At 37.9% G+C, this 25,172-nt stretch overlaps 2 protein-coding genes across 18 annotated transcripts in view; one reads left to right on the top strand and one right to left on the bottom strand.

The window, feature by feature from the left end:
* ccdc83 (coiled-coil domain containing 83) overlaps positions 1 to 1,847 on the bottom strand; it is a 15,455-nt gene extending 13,608 nt beyond the window's left edge. The window contains exons 1-5 of the mRNA XM_067432538.1: positions 1,645 to 1,847; positions 1,467 to 1,555; positions 1,288 to 1,372; positions 1,043 to 1,211; positions 278 to 445 (exon numbers count right to left, since the gene is read on the bottom strand). Coding sequence (XP_067288639.1) covers positions 278 to 445; positions 1,043 to 1,211; positions 1,288 to 1,372; positions 1,467 to 1,516 — 472 coding nt within the window. The 5' untranslated portion in view covers positions 1,517 to 1,555; positions 1,645 to 1,847. The remainder of the gene's footprint in view (positions 1 to 277; positions 446 to 1,042; positions 1,212 to 1,287; positions 1,373 to 1,466; positions 1,556 to 1,644) is intronic.
* On the top strand, positions 352 to 25,172 carry sytl2a (synaptotagmin-like 2a). Of its 17 annotated transcripts, XM_067432502.1 has the most exons (20): positions 352 to 1,223; positions 2,732 to 2,792; positions 5,056 to 5,315; positions 12,778 to 12,929; positions 13,137 to 13,260; positions 15,389 to 15,434; positions 15,519 to 15,612; positions 17,678 to 18,175; positions 19,007 to 21,061; positions 21,733 to 21,837; positions 22,147 to 22,200; positions 22,717 to 22,811; positions 22,983 to 23,099; positions 23,248 to 23,417; positions 23,542 to 23,644; positions 23,718 to 23,879; positions 24,043 to 24,139; positions 24,226 to 24,325; positions 24,429 to 24,634; positions 24,716 to 25,172. In XM_067432502.1, the coding sequence occupies exons 3-20, from the start codon at positions 5,215 to 5,217 to the stop codon at positions 24,859 to 24,861; spliced, it is 4,425 nt and encodes a 1,474-aa protein (XP_067288603.1). In that variant the 5' UTR covers positions 352 to 1,223; positions 2,732 to 2,792; positions 5,056 to 5,214; the 3' UTR covers positions 24,862 to 25,172. The 17 variants fall into 17 exon arrangements, with proteins under 17 accessions (XP_067288603.1, XP_067288605.1, XP_067288609.1 ...); XM_067432504.1 differs by lacking the exon at positions 352 to 1,223 and having other exon boundaries at positions 2,337 to 2,792; positions 22,150 to 22,200; XM_067432506.1 differs by lacking the exon at positions 352 to 1,223 and having other exon boundaries at positions 2,338 to 2,792; positions 22,150 to 22,200; positions 22,717 to 22,766.

Genomic DNA, 25,172 nt, shown 5'->3' with positions numbered 1-25,172 from the left:
ATCGATTATCTGTGGGATGTGCTGACCAAACAAGTCCGATCCCTTGAGGGGACTTAAAGGATCTGCTACTAACATCTTGGTGCCAGATACCACAGCACACCTTCAGGGGTCTAGTGGAGTCCATGCTGTATATGTGTGTTATCTATATATATATATATAACTTGTGCAAACATTCAAAGATGTATATAAACTTATGACCAAAATTGTATATAATAAAATATTTAAACATAACAGATATTTGTGTTCTGATTGTTAAAGCAGAATATGGTAAACACACCTGATAACTCATCGAAAATCATTTGTGTAAAGGCCATATCTTTTTTCAGTTTTTCTATCTGTTGATGGTCTTTCATGCTGCCCTCGTTTTTGTACTGTAGCCATTCCTGCCTTTCCTTCTTCAGTTCCTCCACTTGCTCCTGCAGCCTTTCAAGTTTAGAGCGCAGTTCTCTCTCGCACAAATGCACACACAACAAGTATTAGCACAATACCCCATAACCATACAAGAGAAGACGCACTGAGGCACAGAAATCTACATTTATTATAATGTATCATATGACCATAAAAGTAGCTAGTCCATACATGTAGTGCGCAATATTTCAAGGCTTAAAGTGAATTGTTTGCGCATATAGCATTCATATTCTGGATTTGTCTGCTTACTAGCTTGTACATAGGAGGTATGTTTTATTCATAAGGGTAACACTTTATAATACTGATTCATCATTAATGGATCTAACTACAAAGGAAAAATGAGTAATGCATTATTAACATGCATTATTTATCATCACTTTAGAATTAATTATATATTTTGCATTATTCACATTAATTATAAATCTGTATAGTAGTTCTAAGTATTCCACTGAGAGGAGTGAAGAAATAGTAGTTATTGTGAACTAACACAATTTGTTAATCAGTTTCATGTTAGATAATAGTAGTTACTAGAATGTTAATAGTGCATTACTCGTTTGTTCCTGTGTAGTTATTCATTAATGACTGTGTAGTTATTCAATAAAACTGTGTTGTGTGTGTCACTCAGGTAACTTACCTTCTAGTTGTTTCTCTTGCTCGTGTTTTATCTCCAGGTTCTCCTGAGTCGTGTGCTTCACCTGCTCTTCATCTTCCCGCTGCCTTTGCTCCAGGTTTCTCTCCTGCTCCTTTAACTGTTTATTTAATTCAAGCACGTGACGTTTTTGCTCTTCTCTCAGCTGCTCCTGCTGCAGATACAGGTGTTTAAAGTTTAGCCTTCCTCATCTTCATCATCATCTTCACAAATATAAGCTCACAACTTACCAGCTTCATCAGTGTTTGCTTCTTATCTTCTAGTTGGCACATTTCATCCTTAAAATCTTGGATTTCTTTCTTTTTAACCTGAATTCTATTAGAAATAAATAAAGATATCTTATTAAGTAATGAGAACAGGAAATAAAGCAGCACGGATAAGACAAAGAAACGCAGTATTGAGTACTGACTGGAACTGTATGAAGGCCTCTGCTAGAGATGTATCTAATTTCTTGCTCATGTTCTCTTATAGGCCTACACAAGTTGTTTACTTCGTATCCTTGAAATGAAAACCAAACAAACTCAACATTTATTAAACCTTTCAACAGGACTTGTTAAGATAATTTGTGGGTAAAAGATAGAGCTTACCAGTTCTCAGCGAGTGTTTTTATTTTTTTTAAATTTTTTTATTCTACGTATTTATTTGTGCACCTTATCGTATGTTTACACGTTGTTATGGAAACTAACAACAGCCGCTGCGTACTCGATCAGCAGGGGGCGACATTATAAGGGCGCAAAACGGTGCAGGCATAGATTTATACATAGATACCTCATTAGCGTCCTGAAACGTTTGCTCTTGTTTATTTGTTTTTAATTCACAAATTCTTGCAGGTTTTGCACAATCCATCTATAAAATAAAATACAAATGTTTTCTATATTCATTTGGCTCTACTCACCTGGGTGTATATCACCTATTTTTGTCCCTTTTGCCTATTTATGTATTTATTTATTTTTATTTATAAAAAAAAAAAAGTCCAACGTTCAGTTACGTCAGTTCATGCATTGTGCTTTTTTTATGGAGACTTAAGTCAAATAAAATTATAAATAAAATATATTATTATTATTAAATAAACAAATCTGTTAATTTTTTTCTGAACCTATGTTGCTGGATAAAGTTAAGCTACACATTAAGCACATTTGGCGTTTTTTTTTTTTTTTATAAAATGTGTTATTGTTTAATTTATTAGGCTACATCACAATATCAGAACGTATATCCTACTCCTAATGTATAGGCCTATATTTCTATTTTATTGGTGAAGTTTAGGGAGGTCAGAATGACTTAACTCGCATTCATTAAACTCTAATTCACAGGAAGAGACAGAAGGAACAGGATGTTTTGTGTTGTCACCGAGAGGACATTTAATTACACCATGATGCTTATGGCACGTGCGTGTGATATACGATTAAAAGTTTATGAAAGTGACAGAGCGTGACCACGCCTTTATGAGCGTGTGTGAAAACTGTAGTGAACCTCCTACCTAGACAACATTCTGGATATCCTTCGAAACTCACAAGTCAATCTTCAGCATTTTTAGCCCTTACAAGGTTTTGAGAAGCCCCCACACACACCCACCGGTAGAAATACACGCCTCACTTTAAAGCTGGAGACTTCAGTGCTTTGGTTCATATCAGCAAGCTCTTGCAAATGGATTTATACACACCTCTGGTGTTTCAGATGTTACAATAACAGTCTTGAAAGAATAACGCGGACCTGCAGCCACACAAGCAGGGTTCAGGTAAACTTTCTCTTGTCAGCTTTTTTATTTTACCTTATTAGCTACTTACTGTTTTTACTTAAGATTTTAACTTCACTGCATTGAGTTGGAAGTTGTGCTGCATGCTGTGACAGGGATGGGTTCTGTTTCAACAGGCGCTCATTTCATTATGTTGTTTTCATGTCTGGAATTTTGTGCTTTTTTATCTCTGGAGCCATTCTCAATGTTTTCTCATTTCCTGTTTCCCTAATCTGTTAATGCGTGTAAAGCTATTTAGGAAAGAATGCAGCGTATTTATTTACATCCAGATCAAACAGTGATTATGACCATTTCCACAGTGGCTCTTATGGTAGTTTATTAGGCTACATTTTATTCCACATGAAAATATTTTAAAGCATCTATTTTACATTTTAAAAATACCAGTTTGAATCACGGCTTTATTTAAGATATGTATTTTCCAAAACCAACCAATAAACACCGAAACACATGTAAATACATGTTCCACTTGACAAGGGCTCTGTTTAGATCTGAATGTTATTATGAAAATGCTAGTATAACCCAACATGTAGACTACAGTAGGATTTTTTTTAAGTAATAAATTATCTTAGCCCCCCCCCCCCCGAAACCCTTTCAAAATTCTTTATAATACAGTAAAACTGCACACCTCTGTGCATAATATGCTTAGACTAGTCTTAAAAGTTCGTCATCCCATTTATTTCTTCAAGATTGGTCCTAAAGTTACATAAAAAGGTAGATTGTCTAATTTGAACTGGAAAAATAAGTCTGATTGCCACTTTGTTAACTGCTAGCTAGTCAAACAAGCTCTTTGAGGCTCAGTCTTAACACAGTGCCTAATTTTATTCAACTGGCCCCTGTAATAAGTGAACTCAAACCATGTGGCAACTCTTTTGTTATGGTACATGCCTCAAAGGAATATGGAATAGACAAAGGGTTAACATGCATTATTAATGTTTACTCTTTGGATGAGACTAGTTCTTCCCTCTTTCGGTAATGATGCATCCCTTGAAGTTATGACTTACAGATCCCGCCTCAGGCAATCATCCCTTCCACATTGTCACGACATGCCTTTCTGAGAACGACTGGACACTTAAATGCTTTATGTCATTTTGAAATCTGGTTTGTACTGAGAGAAATCATTTAGTGGTGTGCTTTGAGGTTAGATTAGAAATTTAGATTTATTTAAAAAAAAAATATATATAACAACTAAAATCTTTATTATACAATCATACTAGATTGGAACAAGGAATCTTTTTTTTTTTTTTTAAAGGCGGTTCTAAAGGAAATGACTCATTCGTGAAAATGACTCGGGAACAGGTTTCCAAAATAGGAAAATAACAACAAACTTCCTCTTTGGCTGGAATGTATCATGGCTGTATCTAAAAATCCAGATATGCCCGTGCAAGAGTGTGGTAGAAACTGTTCATTTAACGCATGTTACTTTAAATGTAGCCTGATTGCAATCAATTATGCAAGCCAAACTTCTCTGACAGGATAGCCTGAAATCTGATTGTCATGATAAAATAGGCATGCATAAACTAACAAACAAACTTTAAATCCTTTATTTATGAAAAAATGTGTCTCTTGCAAAAGGCATTCATCTGTTTTAGGCTTTTGACATTTTAAATACAATTTATTCATAAAAATCATTGGCCAAATTTGTCGAGACAGAATTTATTTATTTCTTACTATTGTGGAAAGCTCTTTTAGGGAATATTCTGTTTGATTTTTTTTTCCCCTGAAAATTTGTTATGTTACCTTATCCGAACATGTGGAATTCCATCCAAAAATATCATGATTTCAGTTATTTAAATGGTTTAGTCATATTTCTACTTTTTCATGGATTTTATACTGTCTTCCAGAAAAGCAGACTGTTCAAATTGATACCATTTGTGTGCTGCCACCTAATTTGAGTTAAGTGTAATTTGATTTGGGAATAAAAGAGTCTTTGACTGTGCTCTCTGCTCTTGGAAGCAGCCAATACCCATATCCTCAGATAGTCATCTGACAATGCCATGTCACATGTCCAGTGTTGAGCACATACTGTACGGAGGAACAGTATGACATTACAAATGTGTAGGGAAGCGTAGATGATGCTCGAAGTAGACCTCTTGAAAACCCGGCTCATGGATTCATTAGAAACAATACGGATCATTTGATGTCTTAATGGTAAGAAGAATTCACAGGGAAGACAGTTCTTTGTGAGCCAAGCTCATTCTTTGGTAAATATTTGTGGTTATTAACGTTTGCTGTGTGTCTGGTGCAGGTGCTACAAGTCTCCTCTGATGGTCTCCATGATGTGATGGAGTGACTTATCAAGCATCAGCCTTCAAGTTACCCACAGTGATGCTCTTGACACTTTCAGTGAACCAGCTTGAGGCGATCTGAGACTCATCTGTTATCGCTTACCCCAAAGCCATTCATCATGATTGACCTGAGTTACCTGACAGAGGAAGAGCAAGAGATGATCCTGACAGTGCTGAAGAGGGACGCAGAGCTGAAGAAGTCGGAAGAACAAAGGATTAAGTGAGTTTAGGCAAAAGATTCTTGGTGGATTAAGAACAAATTATATTCTCAAGCTAATGGACCGTTCACACACAGAACATTCCACATTTCCACTGTACTACTTTTCAGTGCTTGAAGTGGAAAAAATAAAGTGCCAGTGTTGGGCCAAATTCTGACCCCCTACCAGATTATCACCCCCCTAGTATTGGTAGGTTTAGGATTAGGCGTGGGGGAGGGGTTAGGATTAAACAGTCAGGTAGTGACTTCAATGGGGGGAGGGTGATTGGTTGTTTTCTGGGTCCTGCACACTGTGCGATTTTTCAAAATCCTTTGCGAATGTCCCTTGTCAGACTGTACGAACATGATCCCCGTGTCACACTGTAAGATCTCAGTTGTCATTAATGTCAGACTGCACGATAGTTTAGGCGCGCTAAAAACGGACGCGCGCAAGAAATCTCACCCGGAGCTTTATATCATCAATGAATGACGCGTTCAGTGACAGTGAGCTGCATTACACGCGGGACTGAATACTGGCTACAAATAAATTTCTAGCTCTCGTTTTGGTCATAGTTTGTCTTGAAAAACCGAGATATTTGACTGTTGTCGTAGGAGAAGTCACACTGCAGGATTCTGTGCCAAATCTTCTGACACTGCCAGAATTTCATCTGAGGTAAAATTTGATCGCAGAGCTCATTAATCGGCCGCCGGTGAACATGTCAAACTAACGACCAAAGACGTCAGATTTTAGCCTAGGATCTGAGGAATCTTTTAGGATTTCCTAAATTTGTCTCAGACGGCCAAATCGTGGCCAAAATCGCACAGTGTGCACCCGGCTTTCCTTGATTGCAAGGCTGTAGTTTTGGTTTGAACATTTGGGCACTTAAGTGTGAACCATTTAAAAAGGATCCCAGGCCATATGCTTCCTCGTGAGATTTGTTTATTTTGGAAAAATGGTCCACACATGCAAAATTGGTTGATATCATAACTGCAATATAGTAGCCTATGGTTAACAATCACTTCTTTACAAAATGCCATGGTAAGTCTAACATATTAATTTCCTGTCATCTCTTGGAATATCTGAAAACCATTTTCTCCCAATAGCTGTCATTATTAGCAGAACACATTGGACAGAGGGGGAAACCAATTGTTTAGTCAATAATTCAAGAAGGTCCGGATTAACAGCTCTTGATTAACGTGTACTTGGCCTTATGAAAAATAGGTTAGTTCTTGTAATTGTTTGACTATAGCATTTGTTACAATAAGTATATTGTAAGCCCACCCAAATTGTCCCAAATGGAGGCTAACACTTTTCTTCACCCATTCCAACCTGCCTGCACACGCTTCTTCACCTCTTTTCCACACTCCCCATTGCTCTGGACTTTGACCCTAAGTACTTACAATCCTGCACCTTCTTTACCTCTTCTCCCTGTAACCTCACTGTTCCACTTGGTTCTCTCTCATTCACACACATGTATTCTGTCTTGCTGCGACTAACCTTCATTCCTCTTCTCTCATGGAGAATCCTGTAAGAAGGGGCTCAGAGCCGATCCTTGATGCAGTCCCACCTTCACCGTGTAGTCCGCTGTCTCACCTATGGCACACCTTACCACTGTCCTACTGCTCTCATACATATCCTGGACCACTCTAACATACTTCTCTGCAACTCCAGACCTCCTCATACAATACCACAGCTCCTCTCTTTGGCACTCTGTCATATGCTTTCTCTAAATCTAAAAAGACACAATTCAGCTCTTTCTGACCCTCTCTGTACTTCTCCATTACCATGCTCAAAGCAAATAATGCATCTCTGTAGTGCTCATGAAACCATATGCTTCTCACAAATGTCCACTTCTCCCCGTAGCCTTGCTTCCACTACTCTTTCTCACAACTTCCTTGCATGGCTCAACAGCTTAATACCTCTGTAGTTTCCACAACTCTGCACATCTCCCTTGTTCTTAAAAATCGGCACCAAAACACTTCTCCTCCATTCCTCAGGCATCCTCTCACTCTCTAAGACCTTGTTGAACAACCTAGTTAAAAACTCTACTGCCATCTATCCTAGACACTTCCATACTCCACTGGTATGTCATCAGGACCAACTTTCCTCATTTCATCCTCTTCAAAGCTCTCCTTACTTCACCCTTGCTAATACTTTCTACTTCCTGGTCAACAATATTTGCCTCTACAACTCTTTTCTCCCTGTCATTTTCCTCATTCATCAGGTCCTCAAAGTACTCCTTCCATCTTTCCCTCACCCTACTGTCACCTGTCAAAACATTTCCATCTCTATCTTTAATCACTCTAACCTGCTGCACATCCTTTCCATCTCTATCCCACTGCCTCGCCCCCACAAATACACATCCCTCTCACCTTCCTTACTATCTAACCTCGCATACATGTCCTCATAAGCTTTCTGTTTGGCCTTTGCCACCTCTATCTTAACCTCACGCTGTGTCACCCTATATTCCTGTCTACTTTCCTCCGTCCTCTCACTGTCCCACTTCTTCCTAGCTAACCTCTTCCTCTGGATACTCTCCTTGACTTCCTCATTCTACTACCAAGTCTCCTTGTCTTCTTTCCTCCTTCCAGATGACACACCTAGCACCTTTCTACCTGTCTCCATGATCACTTTGGCTGTAGTAGTCTAGTCATCTGGAAGCCCTTCTTGACCACCTAAAGCTTGTCTCAACTCCTCCCCGAAAACCACACAGCACTCTTCCTTTTCCAACGGCCACCACTTTGTCTTCTGCTCTGCTCTGAAAATTAGCTACATAACGGTGAGTGTCTGGAGACACTCAACGTTACGGGCTGACCCATATAAAGATTTGGTCCGATCTTTCAGCCACATCGTTTTAAGTCGCTTTATGCTTTAAGGTACCAGATGGAAACCTCTTTCAAATGAATAACAGATGTTAACAATGGGAATTTAAATTGAATCACTCTCCTATATGCCTATATTGTTAAAAGACCAAGTGGCCGAAGCCACACCCACCGTAATTAGCCAACTGTCTCTAAACTTCTTGAAACCTTTATTATATTCTTGTTTACTTTTGTGGGGGTGAGATCTTTGTACCAATCATACTGAGACATTTAATATGACACCAAACATGTATAATACTGTATAGTATTTGTTCACATTAAAACTTTATAGAGTTTGGGTGAGTTTTGTGATCTCAGTATGAGAGAGAGTAGGAGTTTGGGGAGAGGAGGTCAATAGAGAAAGATGTAGATTAGGACGATACTGAGGTGAGACTTGAGTATCGAATGGTGTGACTGGAGAGACAGTTCAGATGTTAATTTCCTTTGTTTTCTCAGAGAGTCCTTGTTCCTCAATTAGACATTCCAGAATTTGCTAGTATTTTCCAGTCTTACATATATAAGCCCCGTTTCCAGCAAAATTACCCGGAACAATTTGTACCAGGAACTTTTTTACAGGAACTTTTCTCCCCCCCCCCCCCCCCCCCCCCCCAGACCTGCAACTGTCTGCATTTCGACCGCGATCTAAAGTTCCGAGAAGATCAGGCAAATTTGTCCGGTGATCAGATGTAGGACTGCGCGCGACTGTTCCTCCAAGTCAGTGAAGGACAGTAATCATTTTTTTGTGCACCGATTGAAAGATTTAGTGGACTATTTACTAGGGCTGTACTAGAATAATCGAATATTCGTTCGGTGAGGTGGCATTCGATTTTCAGTTTTGAGATTCGAATATTCAGGGTTTTTTTCAACATGTGACTTCCGTCGCGGACTCATTCTCACTCATGCTTGAAATAATACTAATAAATAAAATAAAAAAAACACCGCAACATGCTTTCAATAAAAGCATCACGCATTTTAAAGATTTAAATTAACAAAAAGTGAGAATAAGACAAAATAAATCCCTTATATAGAATAAAACTAATTGTAATAGATATTACATTTTGTGTCAATTTAAAAACAATTCCTTTATTCTTATTCAACTGTTTATAAGCATGCTACCGTGTTCTTTATTTATTACAGTTCATTGAAATCACTGTGTGTTACTAATTTAATTTCTGTTTTGGGATTCATTTGTTTTAAAGAAAGGTTCGTTATTAATACCTTATTAAAGTTCTTGCTCTCAACAGACTTTGTGTTTTGTATCACTTGTGCACTGTGCGTTTTCGGAGCATAAACCTGCCCGTGTAATGCATACCGGAAACTGTTCTATTTAAAAGATTATTAAATGTTTATTAATATTTAAAGAATGTGTGCCACCTGATCATATTGCACCAAATGCAACACTGCACTCCACTGGGTCTGCCGCAACACATTTACGATGCCGAAGAGTGAAACGTGAAGTCGTGAAAGATGATACAAACCGACACTATTATTATATATTTAGCCCCACCCACCGAAGCTTCGAATATTCGATATTGATTGCCACCTAAGCTTCGAAGCTCAAAAAATGCCATTCAAAACAGCCCTACTATTTACATGAGACGTTATCTAAACCGATCTGGTGTTTACATGTGATGACTTTCAATCGCAATCATTTTGTCACATGCAGTTTGTCTGCCGCACCAAAAATGTCAACGCTGTTTTCTCCAGCAGCTGGAATGTGTTAACTGTAGCCATAGCAACTCTTAACGGCCACCAGGACTAATACAGTATTATTTATAGCTATTTGTTGTAAAGTGTAATAATCATCTCAGAAAAAAAAAAAATCTTCTGTCAGCCGCAGTTAAAGTAAAAACTGCCTGGGGCAATATACGCTGTGTCATTACTCCAACATTATCTTCATAACTTACGAAATAAAAAGTTTACCCCTCAGAAAAATGATCTTTCCTCTCCTGTCAACATGAGCGCGGCGCGCGCTGTCACGTCATGTAAGGACGCACACTTAAAAGTAATCGGTCAGGTCGTTTACATGGTGAAAAAAAATTAATAACGAGTATGGAAGAGATTCAAGCTGTGCTGCTTTTGCTGGTTATGTATAGGTTTACTAAGGTAATTAACAACGACAGAAAAGAGCACTAATATGCAGATTCAGCAGCATGCAGCATATTCAGAAAGCTTGTAAAGCTAGATTTAAAATGACAATGTATATAATTATCAGCTATTACGGACATTGCACGTGAGATGGCTGAGAACGTGGCGCGCGCCCTATCAGACAGAGAGCAAGACTGATATTTACTGAACGAGAACGAACCTCGCAAAAGACTTTTAAAAATGCCCGTTGACATAAAATGCTGCGTGATCTAAACCAATCAGCATGTTCAGCGCCCAAGTCTCGCCCTCGAAAGTTCCCGAACTTTGAAAAAGTACTACCTCGCGAGCAGGGCCGTTTGGAGGGGGAAATATTTACCCGGAACTTCATTTATACCCTGGTTCCTGCGGTCTAAACACACAAAGTACCACCCAAAGTTCCTGGTTGCTGGGTAAAGTTCCTGTGGTGGAAACGGGGCTATAGTTACAGATAAGACCATTGATGGCTCCTCACTACCATGCTAAGACTAACTTTTTTCTTCCTTTTTTATATGTAGTATTTGTTATGAAAAATAGCAACCTACTCATAGAAACTATAACTGTAACAGTTGTAATATAAATCTTTAGTGAAAAATACATTGCCAGATAAACAGATTATCTATTATAAATTCTTCAACAGGTTGAAAATTTACCATAATAACTACAATAGAATATGACCCATTTTAGTAAAGGTGGTCATTTGTGAGTATGTATGAGTTGTAGTGTAATTAATGGTGGTGCAGCTTTAGTGGCTGTTTTATGTTCAGCTTTAGCGCTTTAATACATTATCAATAGAATTCAAATGGGTTGCATTTTTTATCATCAGCGTCTTGATAGGAAAAGCTTGTGCGAAGTCACACTTTTGGAGCACGCTGGTGAACGCACCCATGTGATTTGCACGCCACTCATGCAGAATTAAACAGCTGGTCACAGTCATATTGCGCAGGTAATTGATCCATTCCATTTGCACAGATTATAAAAGCTCCAAACATGCGATATATTTAGTAAATATATAGCTTGATTCTATGTTGCCACTTTGGTCGAGCTAAGAAAGCGTGGTTTTTAGCAACCAGGTATCTGAGCTCCACCCACATCCTGCCTCTTTGCCCATTTGTATTGAAAGCTACGGATGACGTCACACACTTTGTTTTCGGTACCGGCTAACGGCCCACTTCGAGCACTGCTGCTTTTCCATTGTATTTGTATGTAAACAGTAGGGTTGTACTAGAATAATCGAATATTTGAATATTCGTTCGGTGAGGTGGCATTCGACTTTCAGTTTTGAGATTCGAATATTCGGGGTTTTTTTTCAACACGTGACTTCCGTCGCGGACTCATTCTCACTCATGCTTGAAATAATACTAATAAATTTTAAAAAATACCGCAACATGCTTTCAATAAAAGCATCGCGCATTTTAAAGATTTAAATTAACAAAGTCAGAATAAGACAAAAAATAAATCCCTTATATAGAATAAAACTAATTGTAATAGATATTACATTTTGTGTCATTTTAAAAACAATTAATTTATTCTTATTCAACTGTTTATAAGCATGATACCGTGTTCTTTATTTATTACAGTTCATTGAAATCACTGGGTGTTACTAATTTAATTTCTGTTTTGGGATTCATTTGTTTTAAAGAAAGGTTCGTTATTAATACCTTATTAAAGTTCTTGCTCTCAACAGACTTTCTGTTTTGTATCACTTGTGCACTGTCCGTTTTCGGAGCATAAACCTGCTCGTGTAATGCGTACCGGAAACTGTTCTATTTAAAAGATTATTAAATGTTTATTAATATTTAAAGAATGTGTGCCACCTGATCATATTGCACCAAATGCAACACTGCACTCCACTGGGTCTGCAGCAACACATTTACGATGCCGAAGAGTGAAACGTGAAGTCGTGAAAGATGATACAAATGCAAACCGACACTAGTATTATATATTTAGCCCCACCCACCGAAGCTTCGAATATTCGATATTGATTGCCACCTAAGCTTCGAAGCTCAAAAAATGGCATTCGAAACAGCCCTAGTAAACAGATAGCCGTCTTTTACCAGAGTTAATGCAACCCGTGCCAAGAGCAATGCGTCCAATCAAAGTGTACAGTATTATGTCAAAAATGTATTTTTCGCTTGATATTAAAAACTAGCTAAATTAGACTGATACCAGACAGATCCCCCATCCTCAAAAACATGAACAAAAGTATGAAAGAAAATATCACATATAGGGAAAACTATGTTTTGGTGTTGTTATTCACCACTTGATGTCTAACATAATATCGCTCTCCTAAAAAAACAAAAACAAAAACTTTAAATTTGCACAGATAAACCAGAGTAATTTGTTTACAGTTCAGAGAATGCCTGGAATTTGTCCAATGGGATGTCACTGCTTAAGCTCACTGTACCGGTGAGACTTCGGGGTGTTATTCAATGCCCATTTTTTATATGACAGTCTATTTCCATATAAATAAACCAAGGATTTTGTCCTGTCCTTTCAGGAAGCTTCGTAAGACCGAGAGAGACAGAGGCAGACTGAAGTACTTGACTGGGGAGTGGTTTTACGAGACAAAGTACCACAGACACAGAGATAGGATCCATGGCTCCGACATCATCAGAGCGTCCATGAGACACAGAAAACCCGTGACAATATGTAAGTGTTGCCAGCGGACAGACTCAGATAGGATCTCACGTCTCTCATTACCTCACCTCAATTCTGTGTTTGCATCACCCTTTATATCACATTTTATCCTTTAAGGAAAAGTCACTCATAGTTTCACCACAGCATTTATCAAATAGTTCCATTCTACCTGTGTGTGTCAATGCATGTTTGAGCATAACAACGAGTGTCTTACTGCAGTGGAGCTCTCTCAGAGATGGTCTGAGAAACCCAGTTGTGTTTATGGTGAGAAGAAAGATGTGTACATCCCTCCAGAGCTTTCAGGACTCATTGAGGATCCGTCCACACAGTCACAGAATGAGAGGTGAGCTCTTGGTATTATGTATATTTATGAATAGGCATTCCAGTATAATGTTTCATCTGATTTTTCTTGTTGTTGTTGTCATAGCTGTGATGTGTAATTAAGTATTTTGGATTATGATACTAGCTACAAATGTAAATGTAATCTACAAAATGTATAATTGTTCATGCTCCTATTTTTCATGTAATAGATGAGATTAGACACAACCAAAGAAAAAATAACTACACTTGTTTTTAAAAAAGGGGAAAAAGTTGAGAACCAGCTGCAGAACATTTTTGAGTTTAGTGTCCACTAATGTCAATAGTTGTACAAACTTTGTTTGAGTTATCTCAACTTTTTTCATGTTAAATAGTTGAATAAACTTTAAAATCTGAATTTGTCATACAAAACATAAGTTGGATTTTTTTACAGTATACCAGAACTTTATATAAGCACATGACATTAGTCTAGTGGTGCAGATTTGTAATTGTGTGCGTGTGTGTGTGTGTGTGTGTGTGTGTGTGTGTGTGTGTGTGTGTGTGTGTGTGTGTGTGTGTGTGTGTGTGTGTGTGTGTGTGTGTGTGTGTGTGTGTGTGTGTGTGTGTGTGTGTGTGTTACCTGGTAATCACTACGTTACGGACAAAATGTCCCCACAAAGATGGCAATATCCGAAATCCTTGTCCTTGTGGGGACATTTTTAGGTCCCCATGAGGAAAATATCTTATAAATCACACAGAAGGAGTTTTTTTGAGAAAGTAAAAATGCAGAATGTTTCCTGTGATGGGAAGGTTTAGGGGCAGGGGCAGTGTAGGGGGGTAGGATGTACAGTTTGTACAGTATGAAACGCATTACGCCTATGGAAAGTCCCCATAAAACATGGAATCAAGACGTGTGTGTGTGTGTGTGTGTGTGTGTGTGTGTGTGTGTGTGTGTGTGTGTGTGTGTGTGTGTGTGTGTGTGTGTGTGTGCGTGCACTACCGTTCAAAAGTAAGTCACTCATGTTTCATTCATTTGATCATAAATGCAGTAAGACAGTAATATTGTAAAATATATTTTCTATTTGAATACATTTTAAATGTAATGCAAAATCTTTAGAAATGCCATGAATATAACAGTAATAAATAACAGTAATAAAAGTAGCAACTAAAATAAGCAAGTTTCGGTCACACTTCAGATCTAATTCTGATTACTAACTAACTATTGACTACAAATTTTGCCTCAATAAACTCCTAATAAGTGCTTATTAATAGTTAGTAGGTAGTTGTTAAGTTTAGGTATTGGGTAAGATTAAGGGATGTAGAATATGGTCATGCATAATAAGGCATTAATATGTGCTTTATATAAGTATTAATAAACAGCCAATATCCTAGTAATGTGCATGCTAATAAGCTAATAGTGAGAATTGGACCCTAAATTAAAGTCTTGCCAAAGTTTCTAAGCTCAAAATGTAATTTCTGTGCAAGCACATGCCATTGTTCTACTTGATTAAAGGATTGTCTCTGCCTTTTCAACAACCCAGCTCTGCATCCGCCCATTAGCGCCCATATCCGCCACATATGGAACAGCATGAAGAGAAACATAATCTCACTCCTTCAGCATCACCAGTTCAAGCATACTTGTTTATGTGAATTTGACGGAGATTCAGGAGTGAACCTGTGATATGTAGGCCTAATTTAATCAGTAGGGCAACCTTTTCCCATGCAGTCAGACACACAGAGGGTTAGTGAGGGGAATCTGGAGCCAGTAAGCTGCTTCAGGGGTCAGATTTCACGTGCTGCTGTTTTCCCTCTGTCTGACACCATGTAATGGCATTATACATCGCAGCATGGAAACAAATGTTGTCCCCGCTTAAGTGCTCGCTGAATCTTGTGACTTTCCATTGGCTTCAGAACCAGCACCATGAAGATGTATTGATGATTCAAATATATTGATTGCATTATACTGAACTGTTCACAATGATCAATGCACAACGCTCTCAGTGGCCTACTGGTTTTTATCATGGTGAATCTTTCATTTAATTCATCCTTTGTTGTTTCGATATGAATCTGTAAAATGTAAAATGTGTACCTTGAATGCAATGTAAGTCGCTTTGGATAAAAGCGCCTGCCAAATGCGTAAATGTAATCTGTATGACTATATCACCTCCATACAGGGTGGATGATGAAGCCCAGCAGGAAAGACAGAGACCTCAAATCAAGGTACACTACACAAAATACACTAAGATCATTTTGCTGAATTTTCTGCATGATTCATTTATTAATAGTTTAGTTGATTTTATGTAGCCTCGGCAGAATCCATTCAACAGTGTGCGATCGCAGAGAGATGGAGCCAGACTTAACAATGGAGTGAAGGAGGCCGATCAGACACCTGCTGAGGGTGAGAATATCTTTTCAATTTATCCTCAAATAGATTTTTCTATACTATAAGAAGTGGCTTAATTTAAGGTTTAAAAAAAAAGTGACAGTTTCGAACATTATGGGTCTCTGTTTAAAAGTCAATAAAGTTATAGTTAATTAAATTCAATCATTTAATAAATCCACTTGAATACTAAAATCTGTTTTGTAATTTCTACAAAATTTTTATAATTTTTTTAGTGAAATTGTATCATGCTGATTTGACTGTAAAAACCCTTTGAAACCCTAATCGTGGCCACGAATAGGCGGCCCAGAATAAATAATTTGTTCCCACAACCTAATAATTTGTTATCTCGATTTAGTAAATCTTGGCTATGTTGCACTAATTCGTTCTCTTGTTAAAACATGGGATCGAATTAATATAACGTGGCCAGGTTTGTAAAACGAGCGAACAAATTGTTTCAATGTGGCCAAGATTTAGTAAAACGAAGGAACCAATGATTATATCGTGCACAAAATTTTATTAAATTGAGGGAACAAATTAATAAAACGTTTTTGTCGTGGGAACAAATTGTTAATTTATGGCCATGATATACAAATTTTCCCCCGCATGTCATGTGCAGGGACCTATAGATAACTAACCAATGCACTTCAGTGTTATTTCATTATATTTAATTATAAATTATATAAATAGTATATTAGAGTTTTTTTTTTATCCCATTCATGTGCTTTTGACATTTTTATTAGTTTTTGTTTTTTATATTTATATTATATTTATTATTTTATATTATCTATTATATTTATTTGGAGGTAGATATTTAGTTTATCATTTATATTTTTACAGCTTCACTTATTGAAAACCTTTTTTTTTTAAAGTTTTACTTAACAATAACATCTCTGATTTACAGTTTTTACTATAGCATATTTAGCATTTTTATTCAAATGCAGATTTTTATTTTTTTATTTTTTTTACAATATACGTCTATCAGCCTTTGACAGATTTCTCCGTAACACAACATATGTGATTGCCAGATCTAACAATTGTCAAATTTAACAATTGTGTGAAGGTTTTCATACTGTTCCGTCCAGTAATGAGATAACAGATTGTATTTGTTGTATTTTTTAATGGAGTGGATGTTCTGAAGAGCAAATGGTCAGAACATATTTCTTGCAATAACAGTAAGTTTGTTTGACTGATCTCCATTGAGAACAGCATGTTTCCTTCTTCTGGGCTATGGTGTTGGCTTGGGCATAACAACTGAATGCTGTCTGCATGTGTACTGTATCTGTTTAATGTTGCATTTGTATTATATTATGCTGGTCCACCATGTTGGTCTCGGGTTTTGATTATGAAAGTATCAAAAGCCTCTTTGAGGTCATACAGGAACAAATTATTTAAGAAATTGTTAACACAATATTTATTTGTGCAATTACAACAATAGACTAGATTTCAGGATTTATCTATATCCCTTTTTGTATAATTAGTATAGAATAACTAAGCTGTAGTTTTATAATTGGCATGTAATGTAATTTGTGGCATTTAGCTTTATTAGCATTATGTGGAGAAGTGCCGTTCCTTGAAATAGTCTGGCCAAAAGATTTCTGTTGAAAATTGAAGCTGTTGTAGAGTTATGTAATGTAATGGAGCTGCTGAACTTTAAGAAGATTATACAGAGAAATATGTTGTTCTAAGTAGTTAAGCCACCACGCATGACCAGTCTGTACCTCATACATAGATGGTACATTTTTTAATTAACTTATTATTGTGTAGTCAAGCTATTATTGTCATGAGTGCAAAAGTCCATACAAAAGTCGTGAATATTTGTAATAGGACGCAAACTGCAAACGTAAAAATGTGACTACTAGCTAGAAGACTTAATAATGCCATCATATCTTCAGCTTGCAAAACTGAATCCAGTGCATTCCATCTCATTGCTATACCATTCAAATGTAATCAATTAACAGATAGTGTACTGCTATTGGACAGAACAGAACTGTTAAATGAAATGCCTAATGAATTCATTTTTTTGTGCATGTATGCCCCTACTTTTACTGCTTCATTACCCAACTATTTGGTTATTTTCCAGAGCCTTTCCTTCCAGCTGAGAGCTACACACTCCATCACACTACTCTAAACACAGACAGCACTGACACCCCTGTACCCACTAAATGCAAACCTGTGCCAAAAAAGAGACTGCTGCTGTATTCCTGCAATAACTCTTCTTTGGACACCGGCAGCAGTGACAATGGAGTAAGACAGGTCGTGACCCCTGCTCCCAGAGGCATCCTGAAGCACAACGGGTCCAGTTGTAGCTCTACTGACTCCCTGCAACTTCACATTCCCACCAATGATGGCAGCAGCAGTCAGTCTTCTGCTACGGTCAGCCCCATCAGCCCTGAAACTCCCATCAGCCCTCCTCTTTCCCCCTGCTCAGTGCTCTCTGCTTCAGGGTGGTTAGATAGGAAACAGGTCCGCTTCTCCTCCGTCGCCGGTCCTATAGAGACAGTGCAAGGAGAGCACAGTGTGCTGGAAGAAGATTGGAGTCCTGTGTTGGACCAGGATAGAAGTGATATCACAGAAAACGGTAACGTAGTTAAAGTCGTGAGAAGTACTTAAGGGGATTGTTCACCTAAAAATTCAAATTCTGTCATCATTTACATACTCTCAACTTTCTTTCTCCAGAGTTTTTGTCCATTTAGTTAAACATTGGACATACATTGTATGGAAAGGTTTTGTAACAACATGAGGATAAGTAAATGATGAGCTTTCAATTTTTGGTGAACCAACCTTTTAAAGCAGGGAATTAGCATTGCAGTCTCAGACTTTCCCGCTTACTGTGGTCGACAAAGTTACAAACAGCAGTCAGGAGTCCCCTAAAAACCATGAGCGTCCCCACGTGATGAGCATTGAGCCTAGGAAGGACAAGTAGATGGGTTGTCCAACCGGACACCTCAGAATAGTTGTGACTGAGAATGCTAAATGCAAAACCTTTTTGGTAAGACACCCTGATCATTTAAATATAATTAAACCCTAAAAATGAATCTGAGGGAGTTAATCAGCCAACAAATCTATCAACCTGTGATTCAGTAGTTCACATGCTAACTCATTGATACATCCTCGTACTAACTGCATGTGCATGCATACCTCATACATACAGCACATGGCTTCTGGTGAATGCTTGTGTGCATATGTATGTTGATTAATCTGCTAATGGTGATTAGTAAAAAGCACTGCAAGAAATGACTATCTGAGTGTTTGCCGTATGATCATCTGATGACAGAAATCATGGTCAGATGTAATTTAATGTAATATTCTTTTTGGCAGTCACTGTTCTATCTCAAAGTATTATTCGTTCTCTGTTCATTTCATGCAAATATAAAACTTTCCAACTTGTGATTGTCTGTCTCCACTGCAGGTCATCATGAGCGTTATGGTGAGCCTCAGTCTTCACAGGTGTCCAACATCCACCACTCTACTAAAGCAACAGGTAAGGCCATTGAGTTGAGCGCAGAGGGCCAGACCGATAAGGTTACAGTGGAAGAGGGTCGCTCAAATTCAAAGCTACTTGAATGGTTTGGGAGAGGCTCTCGAGATGGAAAGCCGAAAGAGTCGCCAGTCAAGAAAGAGATGAATGAAGAGGATCCAAAAGAAAGACCAGAAGCCAAGTCAGAAGATTCAGTGCCTCTAGATGACCAGCCAAAGACCAAGCCAACACCAAAGCCCCGTAGGGGGCTTTTTGCATTGTTTTCGAGGGCAGAGAAAAAAGACAAGATTTCAGAAGTCCAAGCATCTGACAAAGAAGTGATAAGTCAAGATAAAACAGAAAGTTTAGAACGTGAACCATCTGAGGCAGATGATAGTATACTTCAGCAAATCTCTGTTCCTAAAGAGACCAGGATGGCTGAAATATTACAAGATAAAAACAAACCAGACAGACTTGTATGTGAAGATACTCCTCCAAGAGAAAAGTTTGAACAAGGTGAGGTATCACCGGGAAACATGGCTAACCTGAAGTCATTCTGGGAAAAGGAGAATAGAGGGCCAAAAATACTAAGCATTAAAAAAGAACCTGAGGTAGAAGAAAATGAGACATCTCGAATTAATGAGAATTATCACAACGCTTTAGACAGAAGGGTGTCAGATTCAAGCATCACCTCATCAAAACCCAAACCTAGTGATCCAAACAAAGATGATGTAGAATCTACAGCAGGTGAGATTTCTTCGGTCTCACCTAGAAGAACATCCAATGATGTTGATATATCAGCCATATTGTCACATGAAGATGGGAACCCTTCTAGTTTGGACAGCAATAAGATCTCCGAAAGCTCAAGTAGTGAACTACAAACTCTCACAGTAAAAACAAATGTCAAACTATCACCCAGTTCCCTGCTACAATATGATAATTCTCTGGGCAGTGAGCTACAGCAAGAGTCAATCAGCAGGGATATATCAGACCTGAAGAAGGAAATCTCCACCTTCAAAATGCCTCTCCATCAACAGGAAGATAAAGTCTCGATCAATGATCTCAAGTCATTTTGGGAGAAGGAAAAAAGTGGCCTTAGAGTAATTGTAGGCACACCAACATGTACAGCCAACGTTAAAGACCCTCCCACAGAGTCATCTCCAAAATGTTCTTCAGTAGAACTTTCTGAACCTCAGTTTGACATCAGGCCAAACAGCCAAAGTTCCCCAGACAGAATGAGCTTCAAAGAGGTTGGTTTGATTGCACAAAAAGAGACTGAAGAAAAACAAAGTCCAATTAGAGTGCCATTACAAGACGTTCAAGATATCAAAGGTAGGATTTCATACGTCACCATGAATATTTCTAATTCTAAACAGTCCGATTCAAACAAACACTCAAAGCCAAGTGCACCATCATCTCCCCTCAGAAGTCTCCCTCCAAAAGGTCAACATGATAAGCCACAGTCCTCTGACATTTACCAACCAAAAGACCAAGATCAAACCAGAACGCCCAGCCCGTTACGTCAGTCTAAAGTTCCTCGTAGAGATTCATATCCAAACAAAGAGTCCAAAAATGATGGTTCTCCCTTAAGAACCTTTGCAATAGATATCAATCCCGGCGATAGGAGTCCATGCGATATTAGGGTTAAATCAGGGCAAGCTAGGTTGTGCACGCCTTCTGAACACCAAGGGAAGACTTCAGAAGGACGCAGTGATGATAGACCCATCATTCTTAAAGAACGAAAGCTGTCAGTGGACTCTCTGACCCGGTTTTATATCCCCCTGAGTTTACACCATTACCTGGGCGTGCCCGAGCCGGCGGTCTTATATGAAAAAGAACAGGTTAAGGTGCAGGCATGTGAGACTTTTGAACAGGTGAACCAAGGCAGAGTGAGCAATGAGAGCTCCCCTTCTCGACACTCGCTGCCTGAATCAGAGGAGATCACCTTTGACTCCTCAGGGAGCTCCACACCTGAAGCCTGGTCAATCTCACACACCAGTTCATACTGTGAGCTCACCTCTCCATTTTGGTTCAGTCTAGTTTCAGTAGAAAAGGCGTTGATTGGTTCATGATTTTTGTGGAAGCAGGGTTTATGTCCTTTAAATAAGTGCCCAGTGTGACCTAAGAAACATGTCCTACTTGATACTTTGTAAAAGTAAGATGCTCAACTTTGTAGACATGATACATTTATCTATTTATTGTTCTGGACCACATCCACTTTTAAGCCCTGCCTCTACTTTATTCAATGATCTAATTCAGTAATCAAAATGTTTTTTGTTTTTTTTATAAAATAATGAAAATTCCTTCAAATTCCTGGTAAGTTTCATTTTATAACACGGTGTGTGAAATATTGTTTACAATTATTGTCAAATGAACAAAAGTACCTTTCACATTGATCATAAATCATTTTACGATCATTAAAGTCTTTATTATACTGTTAATTTATATAGTTGTTTATGTAATTCTGCTTTTTTGGTCTTTTTATGTAATTTTAAACAACATACATTGTACATATAAATTTCAAATCATCTGAAAATCAGAAAGCTAATGGAACCATGGTGTAATTTCTCAATATAAGCATTTCCAATGAGATATTCAGTACTAATATTTGTACATAATGTATAAGACTTCTGCTTTCGTATGGTTTGCTGATTCCTTCTTGATGTGGGCTGTGACAGGGGATAGTGAGGATGACGGCCCCGTCAAAGCTGCTCTGGAACGAGCCAATGCCAGACCCATCTCTATTTCCAAAAGTCTAGAGGACCTGGCATCCACACCTTTACGTATGTTTCCTTGCTCTTTCCTACAATATGCTTTCTTGACCTTCTAATTGCAAATAAAGTCAAACATGTTTTGACGTTTGGGGATCATGCGATCTTGGTCCTGTAGCAGTGACAGACTCTTTTGCCCTCTGCTGGACATTTCTTTATAACTCTCAACATCTCTAACCTAATCAAACAATAGTATACTGTATACGCAACAAGTTTCTAGAGTATTTTTATTACTATATGTTTTATTGCAGTTGTATTATTTATTTATATATTGATTTTTGTTTTGTTTTTATTCAACAATACTTTGCCATTTAAACCAAGAAGAGAGATGGAAGACTGACCCAAGGAGTGATGTTGGGATGAGTATGGAAAATGGTAAATATGTAAATAAATAATGTATTTTAATATTTGTTCAGTGTCTTTCAATGTCCTCTGCTATGGAGCAATGAACTGATGTTTCTTGGTTTGAAGGCAGCATCATAGATGCATTATATGCTTGCATTATTACATTAAGAGCAGGAAGTAAGCCCCTGACATATAAATTAGCATTAATGACATTAAATGTCCTTTTCAGAATTGACCCTTGGTCTTTCATGTATAGTTTACGGTCTGAAATGGCTAAGGGAATGCATTAACTGACACATGAAAATTTGATGAGCGCATGGATTAATGCCAATGATTAAAGGCTGTCTGCGTTCCATATCGCCCGAATCATACATAATGGTGAGGTAGATTAAGTAACTAAATACATTCTTTATATTAAATATCAAATGAACAATTCTAAAAACTCTTCAGAATTCATTATTTCCAAAAAAACTCTAGTTGTTTTCCATCTGTATCTGGATGGATCTAGAATATGCGTCCGTTAATTGTTTGTTTCATTGGTTTAAGTGTCTGCAGTAACTCCAAACACCAAAACGTCCTTCTCCGACCCAGAACAGGTGAAGATGATGAGTATGTCTGTACCTGCATTCATGCAACAAGAGGTAAAATGCGAACCAACATTTATGAGCCTCCAGATACTAATGTTGACTAACAGCTTCCACACTGGATTTCTAAAATGCCATAGTTTGTTTTACCTTTATCACTGTAGCTAAACACCAACATTCACTGCCTTTATTAACCTGCATAAATGCCAACCATCTCCTGTCTAATAGATGGATTGCGGAAACAGTGACTGTGCATCAGTGAGCAGTTTCCACTATGACAGACTGAGAACATGCAACACTCCTTCTAATTTTAGCACTTGCTCTGAAGTGGCCTCCATGTCCTCTGTATGTGACCCTAGTCTTTAACACAACCCAATGATTCTTAATATAACTAATATCACTCTGATATAACACAAATGAACATTTTTGCACACTATGATGCTATTATGAATAGATTTCTATACAGATCTGTGTCTTTGTGTGGGCTGTGTAGGTCACTGGCAGTGTAATGAGCATCTACAGTAGTGAGTTTGGTAATGTGGAGGTCAAAGGCACAATCCAGTTCGCCATTCACTATGTTCAAAAACTGGGAGAGTTCCACATCTTTGTTGTGCAGTGCAAGGACCTCGCCATAGCGGATGTTAAGAGGAACCGATCTGATCCGTAAGTGGGCTAGCAGGAAAAAGCATCAAATAATATTTCTTACCAGGAGAATATGGCTTCTCTCTTGCTATAAACATGGATACACAATAATAAATGTGGTTTGTTTGGTTGAATTGAACTTTAGGTATGTTAAATGTTACTTGTTACCTGACAAAGCAAAATATGGAAAGAAAAAAACATGCGTGAGGAAGAAGACTCTGGATCCAACTTATAATGAAATCCTACGGGTATGACAATTCTAAACTTCTTGAGATATGTTTTGATATAAATTTAATAATCATAGTTGTCATTTCTATGCAGTTTAAGGTTCCAATGGAGATGCTGAAAACCCAGAAGCTGAACATCTCTGTGTGGCATAATGACACGTTTGGCCGTAACAGCTTTCTTGGAGAGGTCGAGGTTGATCTGGCCGAATGGGATTTCAATAACACGCAAATGAATGAATATCTACTCAAAGGAAGGGTAAGACAACTGTAATCATGTCTGTTGGGTCAGACAGCCTGTTTGGATAGTTCAGGGCTCTTGAAACTGTATTTTCAATAGATCTGAAATCCTATTTTTCACTGTGAGGTCACATTTGTTGCACTGCCTATTCCTCTGCCACTGTCTTTCTTTATCAAAACAGGTTCAGGTTCCCACCAGCCCAAAACATTCTGTCGGTGGTGAGGAAATGAGTGCAGAGATTAAAGTAGCTCTGCGTTTTCTCCCGCAGACTTCTCACAGTAGGATTATGATGCAGACTCTTTTTATTCTAATAAAAAATTGATTTAGAAGCATGTGCCTTTCTAATAACATGTCCATTATGTAGGTCACAAGAACAAGGGGAATGGTGAGGTGCAAATATGGGTGAAAGAATGCAAGAATCTGCCCATTTCCAGGGGTGTTTCCATTGACCCATTTGTCAAATGGTAGCTATTTTTTTTGGACATATGGAAAATATGCAAAATATGTTTTTTTTATGTTGGAGTGTTAGATATGCAATACCCACATTTGTGAATTCTGCCTTTTCAGCGCAGTCCTACCAGATGCCAGCCGAAAAAACCGTCAGAAGACCAGAGTGTTGAAGAGGTCTTCTAACCCAGTGTTTAACCACACCATGGTGTATGATGGCTTCAGGCAAGAGGACCTCAAAGAGGCCTGTGTGGAGCTTACAGTGTGGGATCATGACAGACTCAACAACCACTTCATTGGGGGTATTAGACTTGGTCCTGGAACAGGTAATTAAAGTGCATGTTACAAACATAACACCTAAAAAAAAAAAAAAAATGTCATGGCTGATTGTCAATATTATCTTACAGGTAAAAGTTATGGCACTGAAGTGAACTGGATGGACTCTAATGCTGCCGAAGCAGCTCTGTGGGAAAGAATGATGCAATCTGAGAATGAATGGGTGGAAGATACGTTACCTTTGAGAATGATGGTCATGGCAAGAATGTCTAGATAGTAAGAAAATGAGGCATGGTGACTTTTGAAAAAATACATGAAAAATGAGTGTGAACATGAAGAAAACAGTATGTAGGAAGAAGGTAATGTTAAATATATAGACACTAACTTGGTGGTTCTTGCCATTGAAAACAGAGAATGAAAAATATAATATGCCTGTTAAAGTATGTCTGTTTGATGTCTTTAAAAATGAATAAAATCTGTCAATATGCTGCAAATAAGTTCAAATAGGTTAAAAAATGTTTGTGAATTAGATTGAAAGAGTATCTTAAGACACTGTCATTTTAATAAACTTTAAATTGTCCAACTGCC

The sequence above is a fragment of the Pseudorasbora parva genome, chromosome 23, assembly GCF_024679245.1.
Source record: "Pseudorasbora parva isolate DD20220531a chromosome 23, ASM2467924v1, whole genome shotgun sequence".
Classification (NCBI taxonomy): Eukaryota; Metazoa; Chordata; class Actinopteri; order Cypriniformes; family Gobionidae; genus Pseudorasbora; species Pseudorasbora parva.
The sequence above is the reverse complement of the archived record's forward strand: the minus strand, read 5'-3'. Positions and strand labels throughout refer to the sequence as shown.

Bases quoted from the DNA above. Each gene is read 5' to 3' on its own strand.
- sytl2a (XM_067432502.1), top strand. From the start codon at position 5,215: ATGATTGACCTGAGTTACCTGACAGAGGAAGAGCAAGAGATGATCCTG. The intron at 12,930-13,136 runs GTAAGTGTTGCC...GTCTTACTGCAG, and splicing joins CAGAAAACCCGTGACAATAT to TGGAGCTCTCTCAGAGATGG. The intron at 15,435-15,518 runs GTACACTACACA...GATTTTATGTAG, and splicing joins GACAGAGACCTCAAATCAAG to CCTCGGCAGAATCCATTCAA.